This window comes from Syzygium oleosum, unplaced genomic scaffold, assembly GCF_021117445.2.
Source record: "Syzygium oleosum isolate NSW1041296 unplaced genomic scaffold, Sole_v2.1 Sole_v2.11, whole genome shotgun sequence".
Lineage (NCBI taxonomy): Eukaryota > Viridiplantae > Streptophyta > Magnoliopsida > Myrtales > Myrtaceae > Syzygium > Syzygium oleosum.
In genome coordinates this window covers 1,568,408-1,594,282 of record NW_026607495.1, presented here as the reverse complement: position 1 = coordinate 1,594,282, position 25,875 = coordinate 1,568,408, and the positions used below count along the sequence as shown (strand labels likewise).

General features: G+C 38.9%; 3 protein-coding genes across 4 annotated transcripts; 1 reads left to right on the top strand and 2 right to left on the bottom strand.

Moving 5' to 3' along the window:
- Positions 1-2,107: 2,107 nt before the first annotated feature.
- On the bottom strand, positions 2,108-3,127 carry LOC115689311 (uncharacterized). Its single transcript, XM_030615319.2, has one exon. The coding sequence runs from the start codon at positions 2,925-2,927 to the stop codon at positions 2,313-2,315; it is 615 nt and encodes a 204-aa protein (XP_030471179.2). The 5' UTR covers positions 2,928-3,127; the 3' UTR covers positions 2,108-2,312.
- Positions 3,128-9,297: 6,170 nt separating this feature from the next.
- On the bottom strand, positions 9,298-13,853 carry LOC115689309 (uncharacterized). 2 transcript variants are annotated; one of them, XR_008817598.1, is made up of 4 exons: positions 13,307-13,853; positions 10,241-10,414; positions 9,944-10,057; positions 9,298-9,789 (listed from the first exon to the last, which is right to left on the bottom strand). XR_008817598.1 is itself a non-coding variant. In XM_030615317.2 (3 exons), exons 1-3 carry the CDS (start codon positions 13,676-13,678, stop codon positions 9,694-9,696), a joined length of 642 nt encoding a protein of 213 aa, XP_030471177.1. In that variant the 5' UTR covers positions 13,679-13,843; the 3' UTR covers positions 9,298-9,693. The 2 variants fall into 2 exon arrangements, 1 of the variants encoding a protein (XP_030471177.1); XM_030615317.2 differs by lacking the exon at positions 9,944-10,057 and having other exon boundaries at positions 13,307-13,843.
- Positions 13,854-15,669: 1,816 nt separating this feature from the next.
- Positions 15,670-25,819, top strand: LOC115689308 (THO complex subunit 1). Its single transcript, XM_030615316.2, has 21 exons — positions 15,670-15,856; positions 16,208-16,291; positions 16,652-16,726; positions 16,926-17,019; positions 17,923-18,068; positions 18,157-18,228; positions 18,793-18,865; positions 18,959-19,024; positions 19,117-19,163; positions 20,034-20,105; positions 20,221-20,346; positions 20,436-20,501; positions 20,581-20,622; positions 20,746-20,862; positions 20,963-21,045; positions 22,208-22,274; positions 23,693-23,764; positions 24,186-24,236; positions 24,346-24,405; positions 24,497-24,646; positions 25,319-25,819. Exons 1-21 carry the CDS (start codon positions 15,854-15,856, stop codon positions 25,595-25,597), a joined length of 1,845 nt encoding a protein of 614 aa, XP_030471176.2. The 5' UTR covers positions 15,670-15,853; the 3' UTR covers positions 25,598-25,819.
- The last annotated feature ends 56 nt before the right edge of the window (positions 25,820-25,875 follow it).

Genomic DNA, 25,875 nt, shown 5'->3' with positions numbered 1-25,875 from the left:
CAGAAAGTAAAACCTTAATTGCGCAATTCCAAGATGCTCGTGATCTTTTTTCCGATTAGACACTTGCACCTTTTTTATGGGGAGTGATGAAGAGGAGGAGGAGAAGAGAAAAAAGGTAATAAGACAAGAGTGTGAAATTTCCTAAAAAGGGCGATTAATTAATTAATCTTTTCATAATTTTTTTGGTCAATGATCTTTTCAATATTATTGAAAAAAATTTGTATGGGGACAAATTATTATCTTATGTTGAGATTGGTTTATCTAAAAAGAATGAATCTTGTTTTTTTAAAGTTTCCTTAATTTTAGAATTCCGACGACTTGAATTTCTTTTTTTGTCTATTTTAAAACGAAAATCCATGTCATTCATAGTTCTTTCTTCTTTTTTTTGAGTGCGCTTGTCACTTCAATTCCGCAAAAATTATTATCCAGGTAATTTACTTAATAAATCATTCCATTCTGCAAAATTGGAGAAACCAATAATTAATGATCCGTGAAATTAGCGAAAGGAGAGCCTCGCACAAGAAATAAATCTGGGGTGGAATCCGACTCCGATATCATATCGAGAAAAACGAACTCGAAAGACCGATGAGGCAAGAAACGCATTGAAATCCTATAAGCAAGTGACGTGAGATGCTTTAATAGATGCGCCGGTGATAATAATTACACGCCGGGGAAAAGCATAGAATAAGATGCTCTTGGAAAACAACGGAAAGGAGTTAAGAGTGTGGCCTTGGAGTTTGGATTGGACCACCCCACGCCCCCTCCTTTTATAAAAACATACTTTGCTTTAATCGAAGCCAAAAAAAAATTAAATTAAATTAAAAAGAAACACACAAGAACCCTTTTAATTAGACAAAGTGGTCTTACCACAAAGACCCCTCAATGCATAATTAACACTTTTTTTGGGTCAAAAAAATGCAATTAATTAACATTTAAAAAAACTAACATTTTTCGTTAAAAAAATGCATAATTAACATTTTTTTTAAATGCATAATTAACATTTAACAAAAACAAGCAATTACTATGCTAAGCATACTTTAGCAAATATATTTTATTAACATTTCAAACTCATTATTATTATTATTTATTTTTCTGGGGGCCAGCGCATTAATATACCGAAATTAATTTCCCAAACTTCAAGTGCGCCCAGAAACGGTCTCTCCTTCGCAGACACACAACGGCACGGCGTTTTGCGCACACAACCCCCTCCCCCCTTCCACGTGACGACAAAAACCAGAGCGCCCGGGGGGGGGGCCCACCCGTCTTCCCAGACAGGAGCCTCGAGATTCGGAGACCCACCCCTTGAAACGGCACCGTTTAAAGGCCACTAAATTATATTAGCGGCAGCAGCAGCAGCAGCTATAAAGACCCGCCTGAGAAGAACTTCAATGGTCTAAACGATAATAAAACTGTTGTTCTTGGTCTCCCCACATGCGTCAAAAAAGATGTGCACAGGCACAAAATTAAATCTGTCTTCAGAAATCTAAGATTTCATTTGAATTAAATTTGATTGCTTTGACTGAACCCCACTAATGAGAAATCGCCTGCTTAGGTAATCTGTCTGTTTAATTAACTTTGCTAATGTCTCCATCTGAGTTAGATTATCACTTCAATCTTGCAACTAAACTCAACCTGTTGCCAAGATTGAAAGTTAAGGGAAGGAAACATGGTAAGCTGACCCCCCCATCTTTGAAACTGCAACACTTCAACAGAACAAAAAGAGAACCACCTGTAACAGGAAAAATCCTATCCGGGTGTGTTGCCTCGGTGGTCGGATCCCGCTTTTCGACCGCGCAGCTGGTGCTGAGTTCGAATCTCCTCGGTGGCAACGCCTCCCGATCTCACTCGAGTGCGGGGGGAGGGGGGCGACCCGCCACCTAGCGAGGCGACTCATCCGCCGCGACCGGCCTAAGAAAGGACGACCCGAGATCTTATCTTAAGCTATAAAAGGAAAAAATAAAAAAAAAGAACAACCTCCACTACAGATTCTGCAACTTCATTTCTGAGAAGAGAAAATGACCCAAAAGGCCAAGAAAAGCAATCAGCTTCAGCTTCATCTTCAGCAAAGTTGGCGTGAGATTAGCAGAGACAACCGAGAGAGGGGAGATTAGTTGATTAACAGCTTTCCATTCTTTTCTTACATTGCAAAGAGCAAAGGATGATATATACAGAATTTGAAACCAAAAAGGAAAAAAAGGAGGAGGAAACGGTAGAACACTCGCTACCTTGGGCTCGTAGTGAGTGAGTGATAGAGGAAAGGCAAAAAACCTTGAGCAAGATTGTTAATTTCCACTTCGTTTTTCCTCCGAAGATCAATTCCAGACACCCCATATCCTCTCTCCGATGAAGCTCACCAGCCTCCTCACCGACCCTTTCTCCAGCTCTTCCTCTCCACCGCCACCAACCTCGCCGCCGCCGCCGCCGCCGCTGCTGGGGTTCGCCTCTTCCATCTTATCGCCCGGCTCGTTCTTGGCCGGGCTCGACTCGGGCCGCTTCGACTCGGCGGGCTCGGCACCGAGCCCTGATCTCCTCCTCCTGTCCCTGCCGTTCTTGCCCTTCACGCTCCTGTGGTTGTTCTTGTTCTTGAGCACCAGCCCGTCCTCGAAGGCATCGATGATCTCGTGTATGAGCTGGCGGTTCGGGGACGAGTCCCACCTGACCCAGTAGCTCATGTAGCACCGGAAGCAGTCGCAGGTGAAGCAAGCCGGGTGGTCGCAGTTGCTGCCCTTGCTCTTGCCGCGGCTGTTGCTGAAGTAGCTGTTGTTGCCGGAGATGAGGTAGGCCAGGACCTCCCTGTCCTGAGGGGAGAGGGCGGCGGTGAGGGCGAGGATGGCGGCGGGGAGGAGGGAGAGGAGGTGGTTGTGGTCGGAGATGGGCGGCGGCGGGGAGGGGTGGACGGTGACCGATCTGCGGTAGAGCTTCCTCATGGTGGGGGATGGATTCTGGCCGATGGGGAGTGATGGAGGAAGGAGAGGAGGGTGGAAAGTCTTATCTGCTGTTCAAGAGGGAGGATGATGATGCTTTCTTGATCTTCTTGGACTTTGAAGGGTTGATGAACGAGGCTTTCTTGCTTTTATTATCTCCAAATTTACACCCAGAAGAGAGAGAGAGAGAGAGAGAGAGTCAAGAACTTTCTTCCTCTTTTTCTCATTAATTTGGGGTTAGATTCTTTACATTTTATATTATGTACATAGGTATATTTTCTAGATACTGATGAAATAAACTATACTTTGGATTAGGGTTTCCAAAGGTTACATCTTGGACTATGGTAATGTTGGCTTTGTGTTCTTTAATTTGTTCTCGTTGTTTTGTATCATATGCTTTTCTCCTATCATACTTGAAACTTGAAAGGAACTCTCCCCACTAATTTGCGATTGATGAATTGCGTGGTTAATGTGATCCACATGAAAATTTTAACATGGATTACATATAGAGTCGTATTTCCTTTATCCTTGATAAAATGACATTTTTTCTATCTGCTCTTTCGATTGGTAGGTTATAAACATATAAATATCACGAATATTTAGATATATATTAATTTGCACGTGAGGAATAATCATATTTTGTCACCTATTAATTGAGGTTATGTTCGATAGTCATGGTGAACACAAGATAGATGAGATTTATTTTATCTTGTGTTTGGTTCTTGTCCAAGACAAGATAGTGCCAGATATAAAAGGGAAATAACTTGGATAAATGTATCACAGGTGAGGGATAAGATAGATGAGATTTCTTATGTCCATGCTACAAAAGTTATTTTTCTCGAATAAAAAATTTATTTAAAAATAATAACGATATAAATTGTATTTAAATTCTAAAAACAAATAAAAATAGCAAAAAAAATTCATTTTTTATTTATTTTTATTTTTCTTTATATAATTGAATTTCTTTCTAGTCTATAATCAATAATAAATGTATATATATACACACACATATATATATATACTTATAATTGTTGCATGTTTTAGGTCTATTAGTATTTTAGGTATAAAGGTGTAGTTTATTATCTAACAATTTTTTAATTAAGGAATGATGGAAGGAAAATTTTAAAAAGGAGGGAAAATATTTAAAAAATAAGTAAATAAAAATGAAGTAGAAGAACCCAAATTTTAAATGAAAAAAATTCAAACTTGAAATGATCTTTCTAGTTCTCGAAAAATGAGAGACAACGGGATTTTTAAGAAAACCCTACCCTTTTACCCCTATAACTCTTGTTCCCGTTGAACTTCACAGCTCCTACATAACTCTTTAGTTTATGCCGAAGCTTCACGAAAATGTTGAGACGGTCAAACCTTCTTCTCCTCCGCAGCTTTCTAGTTCATGTTGAAGCTTCGCGAAAGCAGCGATAAAGTCGAAACTCTATGTTTTTCGGAATTGCAAAGGTAAATGGTCATGCTTGCTCTCTCTTACTAAATTTGACTTCGCTGGCTATTCCATCTCGTCAATGTCATTGTAGCCCGTTTACATTTCTTGTTGTGGTCGAACCTGTAGTTTTGGAATACCACAACAAGCTCATTTGCTGGTTAAGATTTATATCCTATAATAATCACATATTGATTGCCGGAGATTGTCTCCATTCGTGCTTTTGTGATTGTCTTTTGTAGTAAATCGCAAGAGATTCTTACTATCATTATTTGTGCATTTTTGAATTCATTTAAACTGATATGCAGTTAATATATGAAAACATCTTACTTTATTGCTGCGATTCATCAAATAATGGAAAGGATATAGCAAAAACCTTGAATTTCATATTCTATTTTATCCAATTTTAAGATGGCTAGAAATACAGATTACCAAATTAGCCTAAAAGCATAACCAGAGGGATGGGAGAAAATGTAACCCGAGATCCCGTATATTGATTACATCGTTGCCATCACTATAAACTGGCGCAAGAGAGAGATTAGTCGGTTTTTGTTTTTAATTTGTGAGGTTAATGGTCATTTTAGTTCGAAATCTTTTTTAAGAAATTTGCAAATCACATATGTTGACCAAGAGCAAAGTTTCCACTAATCATTTGTTGAAAGAGAACACAATCCTTACGGGAGGCGATTCCCTTTATAACGAGTCATATCCAAATTCGTCTAATCATAATGTCTAAATATGGTGTACTATCTCACGAATACTTCAAAAGTTTTTGATTAATGGACATTTAGATAGACGATAACGATCGGGATTGACCTCTCGAGAGATTATAGAAGTGCTTAATTACTCATCTCGTCAATCGATGTCACGAGATGCTCATATGGTACATTCTTGGACGTTAGATATGTGAACACACATACTCTCTCCTCATCTCTCAATTCATCCCCTTCTGCTACATTAAAGTCCTTTCCCAAGTCGACTTTGGTCGTCGAATGCCAACTTGTCCATGCAAATCACACACGCACACACACACTCTCATCTCTCTCAATTGGTGTGCTATTACTACATTAAAGTCCTTTCCCAAGTCAACTTTGGTCTTCAAATGCCACCTTGCACCATTAAATATTTCGAACTTTGAAGGTGCCCTCTATGGTGACAAGTCACCAAACCCGTCCTCCCCCCTCTTTATTGCAATATATATATAAGTTGCTAATAAATCCATTTATTTGACGAAAAATAATGATTTAAAAAAATATTTTTCTAAAAATAATCGTTTGTGTCACTTGAAATAATTAGTCAATAAAAAAATATTTTCATAATCAATAATTAATTTATATCTAAATATTTGCATGTACAACGAATTTTTTTTTCATTCATTCAAAAATGTTTTCCAAATAATTCATTTTTCACCAAATAAACGGAACATAAGTGTACTTTTCAGTTATGGATGCAACGCATAGTTTTGACTAAATGCAAAAAATAAATATGTTTCGAACTCCATCGCAAATTGAAACTTTTTAAGTCTTTTCATAGACTGTGTTTTTCAATAACAAATATCGCCTTCTTGTTAAATGGAAAGTTGAGGTAAAAAGTGTCCAAACTCACTAAACGGAATATATATCGTGACAACATATATTCATTATTTTATGTTACCCTTACAAATATTATTTTAAGGCCGGAATAATAGCAATGTCAAACTTAATTTATGCGAATATTAATCAGCCGCAAAGCTAAGAAATTCCAAATGGAAAGGTTAAAAGACATGTTTTTCTAATATCGTATAAGATAGGATTCCATAGGCAAAAAAACGTTTTAAATGTTTTTTTATTTTCCTTCTTTATCCACGCGAGAAACATGCTACTTCCGTAATTTATTCTTGTTAGTATTGTCGTGTCGGACATCCGACACCTTAGTAAATGCAAAATGGTGGAATAATTCGATTGCACATCTCGAGCGAGCACGAGTTATTCCATCTTGGCCTCAGTCATCGCCAGATCTTTGCAAATAATGGTTTAGAGTATTTAACATGTAAAAATGTAGGGAAAATGGCATAAACGGTTCATGAATTTTGATTCGGTGTACAATGTCAACTCTGAACTTTTAATTTGTTTAATGTGGTCTATAAACTTTTATCCAATGTGCAATGCCGTCCCTCAATTTTTAATATATGCAATGTAGTCCCGGTTCAATATTTAATATGGTCTCTGAATTTTTAAACATTTTCATACAGCATAAGGACTATATTGAATATTTACAATAGTTCATAGATCACATTAAACAAATCAAAAATCTAGTGACAGTATTGTACATCGGACCAAAGTTCATGTACCACGTTACCCAAATTAAAAGTTTATAAATGACGTTACACATGAGTCAAGATTCACTTACCGTTTGTGTTGTTATCCCTAAAATCTAATGAGTTGCAACTAGGGGTGTGCAACCGGACCGGGTTTACCCGGAAACCGGACCGACCCACCCGAAAAACAGGTTCGGGAACCGGTTCTAACAAGAACCGGTCCAGGTACCGGTTCCATTTTTTGGGAACCGATTAGAATCGGTCCTGTTTCCGGTTCCAAGTAAAAACCAACACGAACCGGTTTTGAGATAATGTAAAAAAAAAGTAAAAACCCTAGATCACGTTACCCTACTTCACTGGTTTTAGAACCGGTTTCTGATTTAATATTGGGATCTGTTTCACAACTACGAGCGAAACAGCACGGCCCTTAAAGTCTTTTAAATATTGTGTGATTCACATGAGATATATAGACATTTCTCTAGTGAGAGCAGATGCTTTACTGGTAAGTCTCTTGATTTTTCTTTCAGGATATTTCATTCGGAAATAGAAGTGAGGAGTTCTCCCATCATGGCACAAAATAAAGAGCTAAACATGTTGAACAATTCCCTGGAAATGTGACTCTTAAATATTTATGCGATTAGACTATGTCTTACCACATAGTGCTTTTGGATTGTTGATTTTAATGTATTGTAATTTCACTTGCTCATTTTGGGGATTGTTACTTTTGGCGGATAGTAATTTTTGTTATTCATCTTTTACTTTAAATCGTTTCATTGATACCTATATTATTTTGCTGGAAAAAAATGAAACTGGAAAAAGGAACAAAAAGAAAAAACAGGTCCTTGGGTAAACCCTGAAATCGGATCGGAAAAACAGGGTCGGCTCCAAAACAGGGTCCAGGGAAAACATGGTTTCAGGTTCCAAAAATTGGGAACTGGTTATAACAGGGTTGGTTTCAGGTTCCAGGTCTGGACCCAACCCACTCTGGAACCGATCACCCCTAGTTGCAACTTAGGAAAGGGACACAAAGATCACATCCCTCCCCCAATCCTCAGAAACAGTTCAGGACACAAATCTCAAACATGGGACTCAGGCCTTGGATGGCGGGAGATGGAGGTGAGTCGAGGAAAAACCAGTGGTGTCTCTGCGTGTGTTTTTGAGTAAAGAAGAGAGGTGTGGTTAAGGGGGAATAGGTGCAGAGACGGAGTGGGACCAAACAGCACAGTGATCAGTCCCTATCTGCACCAATGTCTGTGTCCTCTCTTTCTGCTGAATTGACGGTGATGAGGAGGCTGGTCAGATCAGAGGACGGCATTTTCTAAAAGGGCATAGATTCCCCTGGGATGGCTCTCTGGTTTAGCTTGTTGTTTAGCTGGTTTTAGACTATTTCCCCTTCCGCTCTGGGACCTGCTACCTTTCCTGGGCCATCTTGGAAGAGCTCTTCCTTTGGCCTAGGGTTGAGAACTTGAGATTCTTTTGTGTGTTGCCATCTCTGTTTTGACTTCCAAGATTATGTTTTACGATTCATGGGATGTAGCTTAACCCGAAAGGCAACATGTCTCGATATCACGGATGTAAATTGGATCAATCTTGAATTATTGATCGGTAGAATCTTGGTTCTCGAACTTCAACCTTACGCTATGGTTATGTATGCTCTGTCTCTTTACGAATGAATTTCCTGTTATTACATGAATGAGATTTTATGAATGGCAGCCCAATTGATCGTGGTGACCACGCATGGTGAAATTAGTGTGAGTTTCCAATCACGAGGAAAGTTAATGTCATTGTTCGGCAACAACTAGGTGGGTTCAGCAAAGAATCAACCCATCCCTCGACCACCAGATAGATCCGTACACCGTAGACGATTTAAATTATGCAGTTTTGGTAGTTATACTATTAGCTTGAGTAACGCTAGGTGCTTAGTGGTTGGTTTACAAAACCAACTTTTGTGGCCTAATTACAGTGAACATGTAAGCAAGTTGGTCTTATTCAGTATCTGACAAGAGTATGTTTAAATCACCGAGTAACTTAGTTTTGTATATCAGTCTTACTACAATTTACATTGTAGATTGTGTTTCATAATGCATGCAATTAGGGCGATGATCGCAACGTCGTAAGATCAACAATTCGTTTGGAATGGCAAGATCTACTCTCTTGCTACATGGAAGAGAGAGACAGAGAAAAGAAAATGCTTGGAATCCAGCTGGGAAGCTCTGAAGGATGGAGACAATCAGCAATGGGCCCCTTTACCAGAAAAAAGGGTCAATCTCCAATTAACCCCAACTCAATTGAATTGGATCCTTTCACCGGAAGGAAACTAAAAGGGTCCAGTTCATCAACACCAAGTACGGATTTTGACAATAACTTCATCATTCCATGGATGACAACAGAAAAGACGCAACATCAAAGCTTTGCTCACAAGTTTCTGCGACTGTTGTATAGACAGTATAGGCGTCTGAAGAAGGAAGCAGAGCCCAAGACTACCAAAAGGAAAAGGAAAAGGGGAAAAGGAAAGCTAGCACAAGTTTCAAAGGTTCCGAAAAACTAAGATCAAGGCAAAATCGAATCATTCCCAACTTTTGTGATGGCAAGTCGGCATTGCCCTATAATCAGAGAAAAAACACAACTCGCTTTGCACATTTGAGATGAAATCCTTGAATTTCTTTTGAAAAGAAACACGGTGCAAAGGTATCACTGTGTTAAGAGTTTCACTATGCATCTCGTTCCACTAATATTTAAGTTAGCATCTCCAGCAAGTTCCAGACTCAAAGAATAGATGCAAATCAATGTTTAGCAACTAAATTAAACACAGCGTCCGCCCGGACTGATCAGAATGATCAAGAACTCAGGATAAGTTGGGTTAAAGGCCAGAGTTGAAGACTGACAGCTCATGTAAAAATGGAAGTCCTGTAGACTCGTGCTTGGGTCCGCAAAGGAAAGAAACCTCTGCTTTCTCTCTTTGCGTCGATGAAAACTGCAGATGATATGTTGCATCACATCTTCCTGAACTGCCAATCCACTGTTTGGTCTTACTTTCAATCCACATCATGGTTCCCTTCACCTGCCTTGAAGCTCAAACTCAAATCTAGAGTGCTCTCATTGAGATCTTGCCGTACCCCTTTGTTATCATCCTGAGAGGTACATACAAAGCAAAAAAGAAAACAAACATGTTTATATTGTACAAAATATGTACACAAATTTTGAGTCTACTAGAGAAGACAAGAAACACGGTATTAATCCGCAGAGATGGCTGTTGCATCAACAGGAAGGGAAAACTGACCACACCTATTTTTACAAGTTTATGAGTCACTGCATAGTATCCGAGAACCTGATAAGGAAGCCTAAACTGACTGATGCAACTCTTTCTTTTTCTCTTGGCACAAATTGACGAACTCAGTCCTAGAAGGATTACAAAGAAATGGGTGAAACAAATAACCTTGCTTGATCAAGCAGAAAAAATACATGTTACAAACTGACATGAAACGTCCAGGTGAAGTCTATCCTTCCTGAAATTAGTCCTTTAAAGGATAAACCAAGAAGATAGAAAAAAGAAACAAGGACAAGATGGTCATAACATGTTACCTCACTCACTTCCATTGGTATATTATTGATGTCTGGTTTTTCATCAGAACCACCACTCTTGTTGTTTGGTTCAACTGAACTAAGATCGTTTTCACTTGGCTTTCCTTCATCATCAACATCTTCTGCAGCATTAATTTCTACATCCTCATCTTTCTCTTCTTCCAGTAAAGCAATCTGACTTGACAAAGAAAGCTAAAATCATCCACACGCAATCCCACAACACAAGCACAATAAAATAATTTGCAGAAAATTGGTCTTCACAAAGCCCTCCTTTACAATGATTAAAACCAGCTTCTGCATGGTATTTGCAGCATGAATTTTGCTAAGACGTCTCCCTATTCTTTACCAGGAAAAATTAAAGAACATCTTCATTGCCCTGGAAAATGCTCAGCTTTGAAATGGAAAATTGGATGTTCAAAATCAGTGTCTCTTGTAATGTATTAAAATCACTCAAATGGTAAATATGTGCCTAGCAAGTCAGTGGTCTCACTAGTTTCTTATTAAATCTCATGCTTTGTTACACTCATCAATCGTTTCCTGCTCAAAAAATGATAACTGCAATAACAACAACAAATTTCATTCTATCTAAATTTAAATGCCAAAAGTTATATTTCATCAAAAGAGGAACTTCGGTTGGGCCAGTAGCATATTAAGGATGATTGAGCGCAGGAAACAACAGTCAAAACAAGAGACAATGATCAAAACTTGGGTTCTATCATTCCAATTGAAAATACTGACTCCTAATAATAGCCCCAACTTATAAGGAAAAAGCCCAAAGACACTGCCACTCATTGCAACAATATGGCTCTACCCCTTTCACCTCTTACTTTACTTTTCTTTGTCAACAAACTCTTCATATTTAAAAAACATTCACTTGGTAAATTAGGTTCGATATTCCTGCAAATGCGTTTTAAATTTTAACTGACAAGAAGTAGGATGGGGTTTTAGTGGTGTTGGTTGAGAGAATTCGATTATTATTGGAGACACTTTCAGTTGAAATGGAGCAGAGGCTATGTGGTTGACTAGCAGGAGATTGGCAGTCACCCAACACAGTCACAATAAGTTTGGCCAACTAATTTATCTGCCGAATATTCTGTCAACAAAATGGTGAGTCATTGTTCACTTCCCTGGTGATCTACTATCCAGTTCATTTTCATTGTCTAGGGAAAAGAAAATGGTGTACATGAAATCAAGTATAATCATGAAATCTTATCTACTCAACCGACAATCTGGTAAAGTAACAATGGTTGAATAATTAAAGTCTCAGGCTGCTTCACCCATAACTGGTGTAATTGTGGAGTTTAACTGATTTATCGCCAATTTCGCACAACTTCTAGGCATAACTATGGCTTATCAACTTCCTCAATGGTATCAGCTATCCATGTAGATGATGCTTCCCACAAAAGGAACGTTAGAAGAGACTCATATGATCCTTCAAGAATAACTCATACTTCTTCCTAGATGTAACTGCTCAAATAATTTTGTCCAATATGATCATTACAGTCATTCTGAAGCAACCAGTAACGCACATACCTCCCCTTTAGAATGCCTTGTCATAAAACTTGAGATCCTTCAAAGAGATCTGAGGATTTGAAGCATTATCTCCAACAAGATCTAGTACCTATGACTCCATTAAGAAACCAGTGAGGAACGAAGCTTTATGAGATCCCTATCTACCGAAATTTTTATTTCTGGTGAGGAGCGTCTATAGTGCATGCTGAGATCCCTATCTACCAAAGTTTTGACTTCTGATGAGGAGTGTCTATTTTGTATACTTTTATTTTTGGTCCAAACACTATATGCTTTCACTGGCTGTGAGTTGCCCAAAATAAACTGGAAAGCCACAGGTATTTCCTTTTGCGATAATGCAAAGCCCCAAAGGGACCACTCTCTGTAATCATGGTGTTTCCATTCCATAACTGTCAGCAAAGAATCCCGTTTCCATGTACTCACTACCAGACATAGAGTTCCTTGGAAGATTACAATAATTGCATAACATTCATCCGACAGCACCTAATTTCACACACACATAAGCACGAAATAGGTAAAAAACTTTTATAGATCAAGTAAAATCAGAAGTATCATGTTACCAGTAAAAATAGAGAAAATAGAGCATAATCAGACATCGAAGTAATTTGTCCTCAACATGCCAAGAGATTAAACACGGACGCAGAAAAATGAGAACCAATGTGCTCATGATCGTAAAATCATTGTCATTATAGTAAGACTAGTATATTCCAGTATAACTCAAGCGTCTTGCTTTCTCCACAAAAAAGGGGGAATTTTCTCTACTTTCTTTGACATCGCCTATACCTTAAATCAAGCTTTGACGTCACTAGTACAACCGTTTCTTTAGAACACTGATGGTTAACGCTTTGGATGCCTAATTTGTTACATGTGCTCCATTGACGTCTCGGTCTTTCCTCATCTAGCTTATATAACGACATTTTTCCTTGGTCCCCAGAAAAACAATAAGAACACAGACTCAAGTCACCTTTCTTTGTCAGTCTTCTAAATCCAAACCTTAACCAACCAATTCGTACACATCAAGTCAATATGTATTTGCACTTTCTCCCATTGTTAACCCATCACTAGTCTACACCTATGTGTCCAGTATGATGATCCAACCTCATTGTAAAATTTAAACTACAACTACTGTCAACCAACCACTCCAACAATCAAAACCAAGAGAATAAAATGTATGGTTGCAACTAGTCCATCAACATTTTCGGACAATCTCACAGGAATACTGATCAACTAACACCGACATAAATCCTAAAAGAAAGAGGTAAAGTTTCAAATTACCCAACAAAAACATACATGTCCTCCTTGTCTATCAGCATAAACACGAAATTTCTTACTTTTCAGCTAATTTTGACAGAAGATATCAGGCGATTTCCATTTGAGATTTTGACGTGAAACTCATTTACAATAAGAATGCAGCTACATGAAGGCATGCGAAATTTTCTGTCTCCCATCAATTCGTAACTTTTCACAGAAAAATCAAACACACAAAAGCACCGAACAACAAAACTACACTTATGCAGCGATCTGCCGCATCCATACCGGAATGTACTTGAATTTACGCCGCGGCGGCTCCTCCGCGGCAGCGTCGCTGTTCACGGAGCTCTTATCAACACCGTTGCTACCAGTGTTACCGTTGCCGCCGCCACCGCCGCCGCCGCCGCCGTTGGTATTGCCGCTCTGCGTAATCGGAGTCCACTTGTACAGAACCAGATGCGACGCGTTGCCGCCGTTCGCCGCCGCCGCCGCGGCCGAGCCGTTCAGGCCGCCACCGACGCCGTTCGAGACGGCGGCGCTGCTGGACGGGGGGACGTGGACCCACTTCTTCTTCCACCTCCTCACCGGGCCGGTGAACACCGTGGCGGGGCCGTACCGGGTGGAGGACCGGCCGAGTCGCGCCCCGACTCCCTCCATGGACGGGCGGCGGATCGGGTTCGGCTCGGCGGCGGCCGGATCGGGGAGGCTCCGGTGAGGATTCCGGCGCGGCGGGCGTGAGGGGGGGCGGCGGCTCGCTCTCTTCTCGCCGTGCGAACGAACGAACGAACGAACGAACGGATTCCGTCTGTTTCTGGGGCGTCTCCTTTCTCTCTCCCTCTCTCTCTCTCTCTCTATCTTCCTCTTCCTTCAAGCGAGGAGGAGGAGGATCCGCTGCAGCGCGCCCCTAGATACGCGCGTGCCGCGGAACGAATCATGGCCGTAGAGAATGTTGACTATCTCGACTTCGCGTGCTCGGGAGATCGTGGCCGTCGATAAGGGTGGCGGATTTCAAATCGTTGAACGAGGACGCGATTTGTTGACGCCTTTTTCAAATCGTCGTTGCATATCCGAGTGATTACATTAGCCATCTTCTTACCGTTTTTGGTAACTTCCTCATTTTAGAAAAAAAAAAAGGTAAGTTCATACATAAATATCCATTAAAAATAAAATAAATTTTAACCTGTTTGATTTTGTTAAAAATATTTCTGATAATTTTTAGACCTATCAAAATGGATCATAAACCCATTTCGTAACCTATATATTAGTAAATGGGTCATAAATGAGTTAGTTATATTTAGTAAATGGGTCATAAATGGGTAGAAGTTTTATATTGGTGTTAAATGGGTCGTAAATTGGTTATAAATGAGTTTACAAGCGATTTAAACTCAACGATCTCTCGCCTCACTCATTTCCTCACTCACTCCGCACTCTCATTTCGGTTTGGGTATGAATTTTCCTATATTTAATTAAATATGGAAGTGTTTTAGCAATATGGGTCGATCGGGTATGGGTTGGATATGGGTCGGGTCGGGTATGGGTCAAAAAATTACATTGCGATAAATAAATCATAAACGGGTTAATGGGTCAATTTGGATCGGACCATTTATGACCCGCCAAACCCAACCCGACCCACCCATTTGATTTTGTTAAAAATATTTCTGATAATTTTATAGCTTTTCTCCCGTCAGGCTAGCCCCGTGCACGCGTCGTTGCTTTTACGTGTTTCGAGTGTATTTATTCGGTCAAAAGAAATTGTATTTTTAATTTTAAATGTTAGATATATAGTACATTTTCGCTTTTTTGGGTGTTGCAAACTATTTGTACATGGAGTTAATTGGCAAAAGACGACTATAAATAAAAATAAAATGTAGGATGGGATGATATTAAGAAATTGAGATTGTATGAAAAAAGGTTATGAGAGTTAATTAACCTAATTATAGAGATGCTTTACGGTTCGTATATCTTTTTACTTGTACCGTCAATAATTCTATCAATTTTCATGTCATAAAGAATCTCAAACCGGTTCATCGGTGACAAAATCATATGTCCATTAGCTTCTTTAGTCCCAATATCTTTGTTAAATTGTTGGCGTGAAAACACACGTGGCAAACAACTCGACCAATTGACGCGTGACAAGGATTCAATGTGAAAGTTCAACAAAAATGGGTCTCCTGTACGACATTGTTCTAAAAAAGCCAAATCCGAAGAAAATGAATTAAGATTGGTAGATTTGTCATGGGCATACCGGTTCGGAATTTTTTGCGACAAAAAAATTAGTTTGACATAAACGATCATTAAACTTTGGCCAAATATGCAATGTGGTTTCTAAACTTTAAATTTGTTCAATGTGGTCCCTGAACTTTAGTTCGATGTTGTGCAATGTTGTTCCCGAACTTTTAATTCGTTTAACACAGTTCCCGGACTTTTGGTACGTGTTCAAATCTCGTTGCTGACTCAACATCACCGCCGTCCAAGTCACGTTTTTCCGGTGGCTTTTCTGGCCGGAGAAAACGAATTTGGTCCTAAATTCGTCACCGGAGAATAGTACAGGGACCAAAAACCGAATTGGGTGGTAATACGGGGACTGATTTTGCAATTTCCCCTTTCGTTTCCTCCCCTTGCTTCCAGTTCCAGCGGGGGGTGTCTCAAGAACGTTACCTCCCTCTCTTCCGGTTCAGTGTTAGGGCAGAAGGCGAACCTGAACAAGTCTCTCTTCTTCTTCTTCTTCTTCTTCGTCTACTTCCTCGCTCATCGGAGAAGCTCGGTCTCTTCCTCCGCCGGACGCCGGTCGCCGGTGGAGCTTCAGCAGCGACGGCGGTGACATTGGCTGAAATGGTTGATACTTCATATCTCTACGATCGGATGAATGGATTTTGATTTGTTGCTTCGTTTTCGTACCGCGAAACTGAGATCAATCAGCAGCTGATGCTGTATTGAGTGGTTTGAATTCTGAAAGTCGCGATTCGAATGCGGCGTCAGCGCTTGACAGAAGCTTTGCATTTCGAATGGGATGATGGCTGGAGAGATGACATCTATCAATGTTTTTTGTTTATTTTAATCTTTTTTTTGCCAGCTAGATGCAATTTCTTGAGAATGTGTAAAGCTCTGGCGTGTCGAGCGGTGACTCAAAGAGTTTTTGCTGGTTAATTTTGCTTATCTTGAACTGGGTTTGTCTTGATTTTCCAGGAAGTGTTTAGGAGGGCCATTCTTGAGCCTGGACCGCCTGAGAATTTTGCGCTCTCGACGGTTCAAGAAGTTATAAAACCTCAGGTACTTCACTTATCTAGAACTGGATTCTCGTTCTTCGTGATCCGTACCCGAATGATCTTACCAGCATACATGCCCCCAGGCATGGTGTCTGTTGCTTCCTCACTGTTTATTACACTTCGTTCGAGCGTCTTTACAAGTTCTGTGGTTGTGTATTTTGAGCACAAGTGAATGAAAACTTGTGCTGTTATTGATATCTCGGACGTGCCTGCTGCCCAGTGATACTTTAGCATGTGATTAATGTCTTTGAATTTAAATTGATTGAGTGTAGAATTCCTTTTTCTGATTTTACTTTACACCCGTGTTTATCTATCAAGTATCTGTTTTTCCCTCAGTTCCTGAGCCTGAGTATTTTGTGGACAGAGACAAACAAAATTGGCACAAGATGAGAATCAGATGCTCGAAAATATTCTTCGGGCATTACTTCAGGAACTGGTGGTATGGTTGAACTTCTGCTGCTTGTTTGTTGGTTTCTTTTGCAACACATGCTATCATATATAGCTTGTATCTAGAGGTTTTGGAAGGAATTTTAAAGTCGTTACATGCTATCTAAGTAGTTAAGATAGTTTACCAGTTTTTGCTCTTCAAAGCCACTTACTCCTGAATGACGGAACATCTATTCTGGTGGAATTGACAGGCAGCTGCAGTCGAATCGGGAGAGCCAATGATGCAGCATGGGCAATCAGTTGATGACAGCGAAGTTGCTCAAGGACATATTCCCCGACTTCTTGGTACTTAGAAGATAATTCGTTCTAAAATTTTGTCTAAATTTTGAGGCTTGTTAAGTTAGGTTTCATAGTTCCATTTGCATATTGTAATCTGGTGGTCAGTCATCTTCGTAGGGTTATTGATTAGTATCTGTTTTACTGGAGATTTCATGAATTCTGTAATGCAGCGAATATGGTCAAGTGAGAATATCAGGTGAATTGAGTGGCTTGTAGTAAAGGAAAGTGTAAAAAAGAATAGCTGAGTAAACCAAGGCCTGAGGGGTTAATATGATGCAAGCTCAAGTAAAGTTCCAGTTGAATAGTGAAGAAGTCTAAGGTCAAACCTTAACCTGTTGTATTGAATCTTCAGTGGTACCTTCTTGGTTGGGTTGTAGTTGAATATCTTACAAGCTTTAAAAGCTATTTGGTGACTTTAACTGTTTAAATGAAATGGAATTCTTATTATCTTCTGGTATTCATTTGGAAATTTTAAAAGCAAGCATGCTCTTCCAGAAGTTGGAAATTTTCCCTACATCACTTGTGATGGATATTTCTATTGGGTTTGAGTTTGCTTTGCAAATATTGTTGTTGGAAGATCAGTTGGAGCCATGAGGATGATGAAAATGATGTTCTACCAGATATGTTGTTGGTCCGCTGTTTTGTGATTTAGGTTCTCTTTCCAATATTATATGCTTGATACTTTTGTTTGAATTGCTTGGGAAGAATCTGTTCTGTTTTTGTTGTTTAGATCATGGCAATTTCAATCTTGCTAGCCTTTAAGCAGGACAACCACAGCTTGGTCTTTCTTAGAATGCTCTGGTTTCACAATTTTCTTGCTTGGTATGGGTGTGCATCCATGCAACCAGAACTGGAGACACATTCTTGCTTGTTCTTTTCTTGACTCTCTGTCTTTCTGGTGTTTTCCAGACATTGTGCTGTATCTTTGTGAGAAAGAGCATATTGAGGGTGGTATGATATTTCAACTGCTAGAAGACTTGACGGAAATGTCCACAATGAGGAACTGCAAAGATATCTTTGGTTTTATTGAGAGTAAACAGGATATATTAGGGAAGGTTAGTTTTCTTTTACTTGAATTAACCTTTGGATTACCTTCTGACCTTTTCTGCGTCTTTAACGATCAATCATTTCAATATGACCCAGCAAGAGCTGTTTGCTCGTGGAAAACTCGTCATGTTGAGAACATGTAATCAACTTCTTCGTCGACTATCAAAGGTATCATGATTCACTCTATCTGTCCTCTACATAGTCTCTAGTATCAAAGGTTCTGCCTCATACTGGGAGAGGGAATGACAATTTTGCATGTCTGGATTTATTTTATTTTACCATTTTTGAGGAGGCAGATCCATGATGCTACCTTGATCTGTGGTGAAATGGTTAACTTACTTCTTAGAAAGGGGAAGATTTTTTCATGTATAAACTGTATGGGGTGAAAGCTAGCGGTCATGCCTTTTCGACATTCGTTAGCTTATTAGTTTGTGAAGGTCGAAAATTTGGACATTGCCAATAGTTAAAGAATCCTCGACCACTTCTTCCCTGTAGGCAAAGCTTGTCAATATATGTACGAAAAAGAAATGGTCAAGTATGCTAAAAGATTATGGTTCTTGATTAATCGGAAGTGTAGTTTGGTCAGCAAGCAATAGGCACTTTCTCATTGTTTAGTAAAATTTTTAGAATATTTTTTTAATTTCAATTAAGTGAAAATAATGTTCTTAAGACATTATTCTATATTAGGGTTGTTTTAATTTTTGACTTATCCATCTATTCTTTGATATCAAGGCAAATGATGTGGTTTTTTGTGGACGTATTCTCATGTTTCTGGCTCACTTTTTTCCACTCTCAGAGCGTTCAGGTATCTTCCCATTCCTATTCAAGACGAATGCTTTCAACGTGATTGTTTCTGTTGATAGTCATTTGATTCTGCTGCTTTTAATAATGTCGTCAGCTGTAAATATCAAAGGAGTTTTCAACACATCAAATGAAACAAGCTATGAAAAAGATCCTCCTGCCGGTAATGAAATCAATTTTGAATTGTCCATTTTTCCTTTATAACGGAAAAGCATCTTCCTTCAGATAAATTTGAACAATTTTTCTTGTTTTCAGGCATATCTGTTGACTTCAACTTCTATAAAACCTTCTGGAGTTTACAGGTATGAACTGTAATAAGCATAATGACTAAGGCAGGAATATAGAACCTTTTGGCTTTTCCAGTGTACTTACTTGAAAAGGGATGGAACTGGAGTAAGGGTTGACATAGGCAGGTACAAAATCAAGTCTGCAGGGTGTATACTCAGTTGATGTCCAAATAGAGAGAAGCAATTTAAGCAAAAGGAATCTAGTGAAATTGAAATTATGAACAAATTGACACATAAAGATAAGTGTCTAATAATTAGTTGAACAAGGTTGTCTAAGCTCTGTTCAGCTATTTGACATGAGAACACGAAGCTCCTTTTTCTCTTCACTTAAAATTCAATGTACATCAAGATAGAGTGATGCTCTTAGTAAGTGCAATCCCCCTCTAAGATCTGCTCATAATTTGCCAAGAGAGAACAAGCTAGAACCATGTGCATTTGCCTGTAATCTACACCTATTGACTTAATATTGTGTGATGCATAGTTTCTGGAAATTCTTATAATTGTTATTAAGCTAAAAATGGGAAGTTCTTATGGATCGAAGTTTGATGGAATATCGGTTGCACTTTGTATCTCACCTGTCTAAATACTCCACCAGCTTTTAGATTTTTTTGGTACCATTTTTTCTTGATTGGCCTGCTTTTTCAAGGGTCCTTTTTGAATGAGGTTAGTGAAGTTCCACATTCATCTCTACATACTTCTGCTTTATATGTATAAGGTTACAATTTTTTTTTACTATCGTAGCATGAGTTTTGTTTAAGTTCATATGCCTGTCAGGCTTCTCTATCCAACAGTTTTCAGCTTTGGCCTTTGGTTTAAGAATCGTTTCCATCACAAATTATGGTTTTCGGTTCTTGTGCTAAAGCAGTGGTGCTGCTTTGTTTGTAGGAGTGTTTTTGCAACCCTCCTTCATTAATTAATGCTCCTACAAGGTGGCAGAAATTCACATCCAGTCTAATGGTAAAATGTGTACAAAGACCTATCTAAATATCAATCTTCTTTCCTTTTATTACGGGATTTACAATTCCAGTTGTCAGTTGCCTCATTTTATGTGTTTTTCCTTGGATTCTCACAGGTTGTTTTCAGTACCTTTGAAGCTCAGCCATTAAGTGATGAGGAGGGAGATGCCATTAAAATGGAAGAAGAGGCAGCAAATTTTGGCATAAAGTATCTAACAAGTAGTAAACTTATGGGTCTGGAAGTGAGTGTTGTATGGCAGTGAACCTGCATTAACATGCAAAAGTTTGATTCAATGAATTGACTCTAACGTCCTCTCTTTTTTGGCTACAGTTAAAAGATCCAAGTTTTCGTCGTCATATTCTTGTTCAGTGCCTCATCTTGTTTGACTATCTAAGGGTAAGGACCATCTTAACCTTTGTTTTCATGACTCGTCTATATATTTGAGGGAGCATGCTAACTGTACTCTATTGCTTAGTCCCCTGGAAAGAATGAGAAGGATCTGCCCTCTGAAAGCATGGTTAGTGCTTTCCTACATAATAGGTTTAAATTTTAGATAGCATTCTTAGACTTCTCAATACTTTCTTTATCAGAATTATGTAGGCCTAACTCTTTGAAAGACCTGAACTCTTCCCTCTTCCAGAAAGAAGAAATAAAATCTTGTGAGGATCGCGTTAAGAAGCTGCTCGAAATGACTCCGCCTAGAGGCAAAGATTTTCTTAATAAGATTGAGCATATACTAGAACGAGAAAAGAACTGGGTGAGCATCTCTCTCTCTCTCTCTCAGTTAGTTTGTAATGTTATTTTGAAGTATTGTGACTTTTATGGTTCTTGGTTGTTCCTTACATATCTGCTCTCAGGTTTGGTGGAAGCGTGATGGTTGCCCACCTTTTGAGAAACAACCAATGGAGAAGAAGACATTACAAGATGGTACTAGAAAAAGGTATGCCATTTTGCATGATTTTCCCAGTGTTCTAGAGAAAATATTGATTGTACACTGACCTGCTGACTTGATTGCTTATTGGTTTGCTCTGTGTACTTGCTTCAAATTTTAGTTACAGGAGAAAAAAAAAGAAAAGAAAAGAGAAGACCTTCAGGGTCCGTCTGGTGTTCTTTTTTTCTTTCTTTGGGCGGGGGGTGTTTGGTAATTATAGTTCACAGGGCTGATCCCTGTGAAGAGCTAAAAGAATAAAAAGAAAGACTAAGCACACTTAATTAACATTGTAAGAATTGTTTCTTCTTGGAACACAGTTGAAGGAACGAGGACAGTAACTCCTATACTAATGACTCAATATAGACTTTAAGTAGCTCTATTTATTTTTTATAGAGAAAAGCCATGAGGTGCTTTACCAGGCATTAGATCGGAACACCAAAGAAAGTGAACACAATAAACTCGCCAAAATTTTTTCACTTAGTTTCTGAACACTTCTATATTTTTAAGGCTTCTCTTCTATTAGATGTACCAAACTTAGTTGATTAGCATAGTGAGAATTGTTTCTTCTTGGAACACAGCTGTAGAAACAAGAGGACAGTAACTCCTATACCAACGACTCAGTACAGACTTTGAGTAGCTCTTCTTATTTTATATAGAGAAAGGCCATGAGGTGATTTACCAGCATGAGATCGGAACACCAAAGAAAGTGAACACAATAACCTCGCCGAAAATATCATCAATTAGTTTCTTTGCACTTCTATATTTTTAATGTTTCTCTTCTATAAGATGTACCAAACTTAGTTGCTTCCTAATCTTTTGTTACTTATCAGCTAGCCAGTATCTAATTGAGACGGTCGGCAGTTCTGATGTTGAGGCATAACTGATTATGCCTTGGAAGGTGACGATATGGAGTTATGTATGTTCATCATTGACCTATGTTAGAATAGCGAAGGATGTGATCATTCGTTTCTCCATCTTATTGCATTGGATATGCATGTGCAATGATTGTGCCCACGAGTATTGTTAGTGTATAAAACCATCATTTTGTTTGCAAAGTCGTACATTTAGTGTTGAGGCTCTCTTTTTGGATCTATCTTGTTTAATATGCTAGTTCAAAACTTTGATTGTATTTTCAACTATTAAAGAATTTTGCTTCCTACAAATCTTTCAGAAGACCTAGGTGGAGACTAGGAAATAAAGAACTGTCGCAGTTGTGGAAGTGGGCTGATCAGAATCCAGTATGTTATATTCAATATCTCTAAGATTTCTTTTACGCCGTAAGTTAACTTGTTATTCATGATCTATCATTCATCACAGCTTCTGCTGTATTGACTGGATTTGCTGCAATGTTTTTTCACATTTTTATAATGTTATTTAGTTTTCTTGCTACGAAAATGGTGCACATGAGGTCAGAGAACTTGTATATTTGTTACATTCATCGGCTTTGTAACTGGATCTAAATGGCATGTTTAACCGGGAAGTGGATATTGTTCGGTCTAGTTTATATCAAATAGTGAATGGTCATAAATGGGATTGAACTGGCATTGACTGCCACTGAGCCACGCCATTTTACTGGAATGTAGGAGTCAGTAGTTATTCTGCATCAAACTTGGGCTGCTGGCCTCCCAAATGCATGCTTAGTATGACTTCTGCTACCTGGCCAACTCTCTGACTTCGGTCAATTTTGAAAATGAATGTCTATAAATAAATGATTAACTCGGTGGTTCAACTGGTTACTGGTAGAAAAACCAATTGGAGTTTAAAAGCACTGCTTATTACATTGGTTTATACGAAGTCCAAGAGCAAAAGAAGCTATTTCCCTTATTATTGAAAGATTGAATAATTGAAGTACGAAATGAAGCACAAATTGTCACATCTTTGTGAGAAAGATCTTCCAGTATGCATTATGCAATGAGGATGAAAGAATATTAGTGTGCAGAAGCCCTTCCCCTTTTATATGTAAATGGTAGTCTCCAGGATCCCAAAGAAGTTACCTGACAGATGATGAAATTATTACGAATTTTGTACCCTGACATCCTCATACCTTCGAGCATGACATATTCTGGAGTGTGAAGATTTGAGATATCATTAACATGCACATCATTATATTAAGATGCATATCGTTATATCAGTAGTCTCGTAGTTTTTTAATCTTTTCAAACGCTATGATTGATGGCTTACCGGCACTCTCAGGTTTTGGTGAAAAGACGTAATTACTCTATGCGAAATGGGCCTATATTTTCATAAGAGGCATTACCAATGAAAGATACAGTGGTCTTTCCCTTATATTTCTTTGAAGAGAGATTTTGGTGCTTTATTCAGGAACTTACTGTTTGTGTTTTACTTTGTTCTGTTTCCCGTGGCATCATTATTTGCCATGTATGTGGTATCAGCATTTGGAAAATGAGTGATTTCACTATTATTTACCATCTGTGAGCTACTGTCCGTTTTTACGGATGTGCATTGACTTGTAAAGCTACAAATTCTAAACAGTTGAATATTGTGTCAATGTCAAGTCGATTCCATGCCATGATGTAAATAAGCTTATGATAATGGAAAATTCTTACAAAAGGATGTGGATTACAAAATGCCATATGATTGATGTATCTTTCCTGCTTATCAAATAACAATCTACTCTTCTTTTTGACCTGTCAAGAATGCATTGACTGATCCTCAACGTGTCCGAACTCCTGCTGTCATGGAGTACTGGAAACCCTTGGCCGAAGATGTAAGTACTGGATGTTGATGCAATTATATCTTCTTCCGTTATCATTAGGCTTTGGAAAGACTTTCATATGGACGTTTCTTCAGGTTGCATTTGTTTCGCTAAAAACTTAATGAAAGAAGAAAATATAATCCATGGAAATCATTTTCAAGGAAAATGGTTAGTTTTCATTTGTTTGGTGGTTTAGGGAAAGTGATTTCCTTCTTGCCAGAAGGGGAAGTCATTTTACCCCAATCTAAGCTTGTTGATTTCAGTCCATGGAAAAGGTTTTCGTGCATCAACTAGTTTTCTGTCATCTAGACACCGGAAAGTCGAAAGACAATTTCTCTAAAATAGTTTTCCTTCAAACAAAAGGACCCTTAGATTTGCTTTCATTTCAAGTTGTGAATTATCGAGATGTCAAGGGCTTCCTATGTGAATGCAGATGGATGTATCAGCTGGAATAGAAGACGAGTATCATCACAAGAATAATCGGGTAAAACTTGTATCCCTTAATTTCATTTCATCTCTTTTTGGTGCGTTGTTTGCTCTGCAAGATCCCTCTGATGATTTTGTGGGTGAAAAACTTGCTGTACTTGATGCAGGTATATTGTTGGAAAGGTCTTCGTTGTTCAGCTCGGCAGGATTTGGAAGGGTTTTCTCGAGTACGATGACTTGATTAAACTTTACAATAGATTTGGTATATATTTGTACTATACTCTCAGTAACAAAAGGATTCTGTGGTTGTCCTTGTAGTTCACCGACCATGGCATTGGAGGGGTTGTGCCCCTTGAACTTTTGCCACCCCACGTTCGTTCGAAGTATCAAGCTAAGCCAAATGAGAGATCCAAACGTGCTAAGAAGGAAGAAGCAAAGATTACTCCTCAGCAAGCTGAAGAAAATCAGGTGCTCTAGATCATAAATGAAATGATTGCAAATATTTTGAAGGGCATGGATGCAAAGCCTCTGTTTCTTGTATATTGGATGTCACTTTCAGATTAAGCCCCAGTTAAATCACACGCAAATGAAGACTTATAGTCGAAAGAAATCTAAAAAGTGTTCCCTTTTGTTGTTGCTGAAAAAAATGGGTGTCTTTTTAAAACTTTGGTTGGTATGTGACGGGAGGAGTAAGAGCTTCAGATGTGATATGGTATGCTTTGGCAAGTTTAACAAGGAGTCACCTGGGGGTATGCGGCTAAATTTTCGTGAAAGGTCACGATTTTGTGCTTGAAGTGGTTATACTTATCATCACTTATTGAATGGGATTGCATAGGGTGGTGCTCTATGACAATCTTAGGTCTATCCAAAGAAAAATTGTGGCATCCTGTTTAAGTATGGCTTTCAATTGATCTCTTCAATCAGCTTTAAATTGATAAATGCGGGATTCTCTAGTGGTTTTAGAAATTGTGGTAAAGCTGTGATTAATCCTTATGTTGAACTTCACAACTCAGAAGGGAAGAAAAAACCAGGAGGAACGAGCATGCATGTAGATGGTTGCACTATCCCATTTATGTCGCTATTTTATATATTCTTTGATTGGCACTCATATTGCCTCTTCTATCTGTTTTATGTGGGAAGATTACTACATCGGCAAGTGAGATTGATGGTGAAGGTACAAGAGGGGATCTCGAAGCAACAGCAACACCCATGGACACAGACCCAACGGCTGCTGCAGCTGTCAATGATACCCAAGGCGGTACCCCGACACCAGATGAACATCTGAAGCAGGGCTCGGACACAGACATAGGTCCAGAGCCAGGCCAGTTGGAAGCGGATGCCGAAGCAGAAGCCGAAGCAGAAGCGGGAACGGTGGATGGAGAGACAGATGCTGAAGTCGATCTGGATACAGTTGGATGAGTGCCAAGGGAAGAGGTCTACTTTGCTGAGTGATATATCTTCTGTTTTGCTTGGCGAGGAGTTAGCACCTTTTTGGCATTGAAGCGTGAGAACTGTAGTAGGAAACTTTAGCTGCAATACATAGGCTTCATTAATATTCTTGTAGCTGACAATAACTTGTCATTTATGCAGCCTTTCCATCTTCAAAGGCTAGTCAAATGAAATGAGCTGAGTTCGGTAGAACTGTAGATGTAATTCCCAGGAAAATAGCTTTTGGAAAAGGAAAACTACTCCTCATG